The 6,161-nt window shown below is 36.7% G+C and overlaps 1 protein-coding gene across 1 annotated transcript in view; it reads left to right on the top strand.

Annotated features, from left to right (window-relative positions):
- The first annotated feature begins 1,626 nt into the window (after positions 1-1,626).
- Positions 1,627-6,161, top strand: part of si:ch73-40a2.1 (tyrosine-protein kinase receptor TYRO3) — a 13,119-nt gene continuing 8,584 nt past the window's right edge. The window contains exons 1-3 of the mRNA XM_034615059.1: positions 1,627-1,847; positions 3,198-3,259; positions 4,088-4,700. Coding sequence (XP_034470950.1) covers positions 1,748-1,847; positions 3,198-3,259; positions 4,088-4,700 — 775 coding nt within the window. The 5' untranslated portion in view covers positions 1,627-1,747. The remainder of the gene's footprint in view (positions 1,848-3,197; positions 3,260-4,087; positions 4,701-6,161) is intronic.

Raw genomic sequence — 6,161 nt, 5'->3', positions numbered from 1 at the left:
AGAACAAGAGGTGGTGGGGACATGGGTGTGGTTCTGTGTGGATAAATGAAACACTTACCTTGAAATAAAAAAAAGAAAGGTCAGTCATGGCAGATTTCTACAGTAACGTGGAGGCACAATGTATTATAATAAACAATATATACAAATTATATCAGGTCTAAATAAATCATCTATGAGGTTTTTTTTCATCATTTTTTTATTGAAACATATTTAAATTATAAATAGTTTTACATTAGATATAATTGCAGCTTTATATATATAGCTGCAACTACACTGATCATTGGGTCTGTAATCCAAAGTGTTACTGATGGCTGAAATCTGTGGGCGCATTAAGAAGTCATGTGAAGGAACTTGGTCATCCTGACCGAAATTACATAATTTTCTTTTAAAAATAGATTCAAATCAATTCAATTACACAAAGTCACAACACACATTATCTCAAGGCACTTAAGGTTGAGACCGTACAAAATTACAGAGTTAACACTACGAGCAAGCACTTTGGCGACTGAGGAGAGAGAGAAAAACTTCCTTTTAAGAAGAAACCTGCAGCAGAACCAGACTTAATGTGGGCGGCCTTCTGCCTCAACAGGTTGGAGTGGTGGGGGAGAGGGGATTGGAAAAGAGTAGTGACAAGCGAGAAAGAGGTGGGAGACCAGGAATAGTTGCGTGACGGTCATATCAGTTTTGATGATCTGTTAAAGGCAAAAAATCTGAAGTTTCAACATTTCCACAGAAAGAAATAATAAAAGGAGGAAGTGAGAAAATCTTGCACAACACTGGATGGAAAATCCCATTTGAGCTTGAGACAGCAGTATATTCTAATGTGGCTGCACCAAGTAAAATCAAATAACAGTTTCTCACAACATCTCATTATTATTATTATTACATCTTGAATTTTTAAACCTAGTTTTAGCTATGTTTATTTTCCATTCCAACCCATCTTTAAATTGCCCCCTCTAACCCGACAAATAGAACTTGTAAACATCTGAATAATTTACAATGTTGTTGATAGGGTTACAGAGGAGAAAAACTCATTTAGTACAGCAGCAGTGCGGTTTTCTTACTTGAAAATTGAAATCTACTGTTACTCTGACCACACACACACACACACACACACACAGAGTTTGACCCCCAAATTGATGATGTGAGCAGCAAAAAGTAGTTTTCGAGTGGTGGAGGAAGTAAAGTACCAATACTACACTTTCCTGTGCATATGAAAATGTTACATAAGAAAAAGTGTACATAAATGTGTAGTTGTGAAAATGTTCTTTAAGCATTATGCTAAGTGTTAACAGAGTGGACATATTTAAATCAGATTATTATCGTTAGTCTGTTCTGATGTAAAAGCAGGATTTTGTGGTACAGTTGGTTTTGGTGGAGCTAATTTGGAACTATTTAAAAGATTATTGTCATTAAACTGCAGCAGATTATTTTCTTCATTAATGGAGAGATTGATTTGTTTGTATATGAGAAATGCCTTCCCAACTTTAGCCAGAGCCCCAAGTGGCACCTTAACACTGCACAGGGTCATGAAGGTCAGACCAGAGACCGGTTCTCATTGCATTCTACAGGTTTCCTGTTTTACTCTAATCTTAAAAGGTGCAGTAGCGGCACAGGAACTCAGCTGTCTTAGGGGAGGGAGGCTCGATTCCGACATTTGTGTCATGAGTAGATGTAAACAGAGACGACACTGAACGACAGGTCGGGTGTGAACAGGCAGCAGTGGATTACAATACAACATTTAAACATGACTGCGTGTAACTGTGGAATGTGGCCTGTGGCTGTCTTCTTATTGTGGATGTGGACGCTGGATGCTGGCTGTGAAACACAAGATCAAGCAGAGGAAGGTGAGAATGCAGTTGCTTTACTTTCAGCATGGAGGAAAAAAAGGGTTTTATTGTAATTGTGTAAAAGTTTAAGATGTTATAAAATAAGATGTCTAGAAAATATGATGGTATTTTAAACTCTGAAGGGGTTGTCACGAAGTGTGCCAGGAAAGCATATGGTGATTTACAGTTGAATAAATTCACTACAAGAGATAGAAGGTATTGTGTATATTTAGGCAATTGTTGTAATTTTCCCCTCAGTTTATCTGGATGAAAAACTAATCTACTGCTCAGGATAACTTAGTGATACAAGTAATGTTTGAAGTCCACAATGGTACAGTCCAAATATGATATTAAATATCAAGAGTGTGATTTCATTCTGTGCAAGTGGCAGTGTTCAAGTGCAGATCCTCTAAGCAAGCAAATGTGTAAGTGGGTAGAAATAACATTTATGGTATGAAAATACAAAGACTTGCATTCAACATTGTTAAAAGTAACTTTAGTATTACCAATAAAAATGTACCCTAAAAACAAGCTGGGTTATTACTATTGATGTATCACCATTGAGCAATTCTTGTTGTAGCTGGGATTTACTGTCTTCAAGTTCTGCTGAGTAGATAAATGTGTAACATTAAGAAATACAATAATGATTCTGTATGTAGACTTTCAATCATTTTATTGTGGAAGTAAATTTGAACCCGTCAGGTAGATTAAAGTAAAGTAAAATATACATTTCCCTCAATTAAAGTATGCTGCCTAAACATTGCACATGACAGTACTTTGTCTTTACTTAGTTTTTTTTTCAACATCTTTTAACTCCTATTATTTATTTTAAAAATTGATCCCTATCAGCTTTTACAAAGCGTGGACATTTTTTGTTTTTGTTAACACTGTCAAAGTGTTGATAATTGTGTTTTAATTTATGTTAATGTTCCTTTTAAGAAAGAGGAAATAACTCTGATGAAGACAAAATGGCACAAAACACTTCTGATTGACACATCTTGGAACCCTCTTCAAATACCAAACCTAGTGCCGGAGACCTGGGATATTTTACAGTGACCTCTCTTTTGACAAATAGTTGAGAAACATCTCAATGATCAGATCTTCGCCCCCCCAGGACGGATCCTGTGAAGATCATCCATGCTTTAATTATATCCCAACTAGATTTCTGCAACTCATTGTATTTAGGGTTGAGCCTACCTTTCATTAGTTACATGTCAGTTTTGAAATAAATTGAAAAAGATTTGACTAATTAGCTAAAAAGCACTTCATGGTTCAGCCCATGAAAGTCTGTGAAAGTCTCTGTTACAAGCGGTCCAACATGATTCAGCAGAATAACAGTGTTGACTTTCTCCCGTTTCTTCTGTTCAGTGGAGATTTTCCACTCTGACAAACTGGCCACGCTGAGTTGGACGTCTGAACCACCGTCACACGTAAGATTGATCAAGGGAAATGTTGTGTAACTTTTCACAGAATTATACATTTTAATTGAACTTTTTAGTTTTTTCTCCATTGTTTTAAATTTACAAACTGTGTTATGGTGTTTTTGATCTTTGCCTTTGTTCCACATAACTCTCCTATTTTACTGTGTTTACTTTGTTATAAATTACAGTACAAGTTTGTGCTAACTCATTTACCTAATTATTATCATAATCACTAATATAGCATCAAAGCCAGAGATTACAAATATCTTCATAAATAAACAGAACAAACAAATGCAACCTAATTCCTCCATTAGGTAAAGAAACAAACAAACAAGTAAATAAATAACTAGATAAATACGGTAAAGAAAAAACTTCTTCAGAAACAAAACAATGATAATTAAGGGCACAGTTGTGAAATGTAAAAATATATGATATTTCAAACAAGATTATGCCATGGTCTGCTGAAATGGAAATTACCAGCAAGTTGATAAGGGGAAGTCTATAATTTCATTAGGCTGATTTCTATAAATAATAATAATAATAATAACAATTTATGTTATTATTATTATTATTATTATTATTATTATTATTATTAAATTATTGAAAATGAGGGTACCAGCAGGCTCAGTTTAATTATGGCATGGGTACCCTAGATGATTAAAATCCCTCAATCCTATGTTAACATTATAATCTATGTATAAAAATTATAGTTATAGTTAAGTTATATTTTGAATATTCCAGTAGTATCTTAGGTTTAATCCAATAAATGTTGCTTTTTATATGCTTCTGTAAGTTTAGTATGTGGCTGTTCCCTAATTGTGCTTCTTGTCACTACAGTGGACTGAAATTGCTCTGAAACTTGGCACACAGAGTCCAGTGCCTGTGCTCCAAGCTTGTGGAAAAAGAATGACAAGAACTATTTTAAGCCAGCGGATGGAGCGCCGAGAAGCTCACTATCTAATGATGGATATTGCATTTGGTCAAGAAGAGGAGCCACCTGGTCAGCTTGGTCCACTGAGAGTTCATCTCTTTGATACAGACACACCCATCAGAAAGTTTTATAATGGCAACATGGTCCTGGAAATCCAGACCTCTAAGCCTTTCCCTGCAGACACTAAACAAATTTCCAGCTACCTGAAGCGCAGCGTGGCCCTGAGTCTGGGCCCAGTCAGCCACAAAGGCTTCCAGCTCGCCTTCTCCTACTCGGGGACATGCGTGTTTCTAACGTCAATAAGACTCTACTACAAGATGTGCCCGGACACAGTGGCCAACCTGGCGTTGTTCGGTAGAACAGGGGCCGGGTCTGGGCCGCTGACAGGTTCATGCGTGATGGGAGCAGTGGAGGTTTCTCCACCAGATAGAGAGTGTAATACAGATGGAGTGTGGGGGCCACTGCAGGGGGGGTGTACCTGTGAACCTGGGCATCAAGTCATGGACAGCACCTGTCAAGGTATGGAGACATGGTGATTTGTCAATTTCACATTTCATATTTATGTCACACTTGTATTGAATAAAGCAGCCTTTTTTGAAAGCCAATAAGCATCACATATAGGCTTACATATGAAATAAATCTTAACATCTTACACACATACTTGTAGAGTATGTACATCTTATGTAAAACTAATTTATGATTTATGATATATACATTTTTTTTTAAAAACCATTGGAAAAGTCCGAATTCAGGGTTTAAAGTTGTAACCTTTTAATCTAAATTCTGGCTGTAATTTCAGATGTGGCTCTAAACATCATCTTTACCGATTTTCATGTTTATTTCTTTTATAGATGAAGAGTAACAAAGCAAATTCAGTTCCTTTTCATGAAAAACAGTGATTATATAATGAATGTCCAGCACACAAACAATGAAGTATATTGTAGAACTGTTTGAGGAGGACTCACTAATGACCAGGAAAAACAGTCCTCTTAGAACAGGAAGGCTCTGTGGAATGCATATTTCGCAAAGTGTTCATCTCATCCGCTTCACACTTGGCATGTGTATTATATATTGTACAAGAAAGTGCAGCGCTAAGTTTGGTTCAGGTTCAGGAGACCCATATGTCTTATGCAGAAGCATTTTACTCGATGCTCAATGAATCAAGGAGAGCAGCACAAGCAACTCTGTGCAATGCCACAACTCTCATTAATGCTGAAGCAAGAGACTGTGTAATTGAAAGGCAGTTCGGGGGAGACATTATTTCACATCTCTGTCAAACAAGGCCTGACTTCGACTCCTATAAAATGTATATACATGTATTAACCCGTAGAAAACACGTGATAGTTTGAGTTTGGATAGAATTTCCATCACTACTATCATTAAGACCCCTACACAACTCCAGCATTAAAACTGAGCCCAGTATGGGATCATGAAGTTAAAAACATTTGGCAACATGATCAATGAATGTCTTATGTTACAACGATCAGTTGTCCCACACACTCATTTTGTCACATTAGGTAATGTACAATTTCTGATGTTAAAGGCTAAAAATAACAAAACAGAACTGAGCAATGAGCATCCCTGGAAAATGTTATTTTTGCCCTGTGTCGAGAGATGAGGTGACAACTACTTGCACAAAAAATTCCCGGCTGACCATCTTGACCAACATAATCTTGACTCTTGTAACCACAACTCAGGACTTTCACTTCCCCTTTCTCATGATCCTCTTCTTTCCCTATTTTTGACATGTTTCCTGTCCATTGCTTTGTTGTAGCTAAAACAATGTGTTAGAGGAACCTGCATGGGCCTAACCTTGTATAGTGGTCCCTGCTTATTGCCATATACCGTATTAGATTATAGGTTTTTGGAGATCTATGAGGAATTAATACTGTATATGTCAGCCAAAATCAGTTTACTAAAATATTAGTCCTACTGGGATCCCAGTTATACAGAGAGCACTAGAGAACCTCGAGTAAATAA

The sequence above is a fragment of the Hippoglossus hippoglossus genome, chromosome 18 (assembly GCF_009819705.1).
Source record: "Hippoglossus hippoglossus isolate fHipHip1 chromosome 18, fHipHip1.pri, whole genome shotgun sequence".
In the NCBI taxonomy this organism is placed as follows: Eukaryota; Metazoa; Chordata; class Actinopteri; order Pleuronectiformes; family Pleuronectidae; genus Hippoglossus; species Hippoglossus hippoglossus.
Note: the sequence above shows the minus strand (reverse complement) of the source record. Positions and strands in the feature narration are given on the sequence as shown.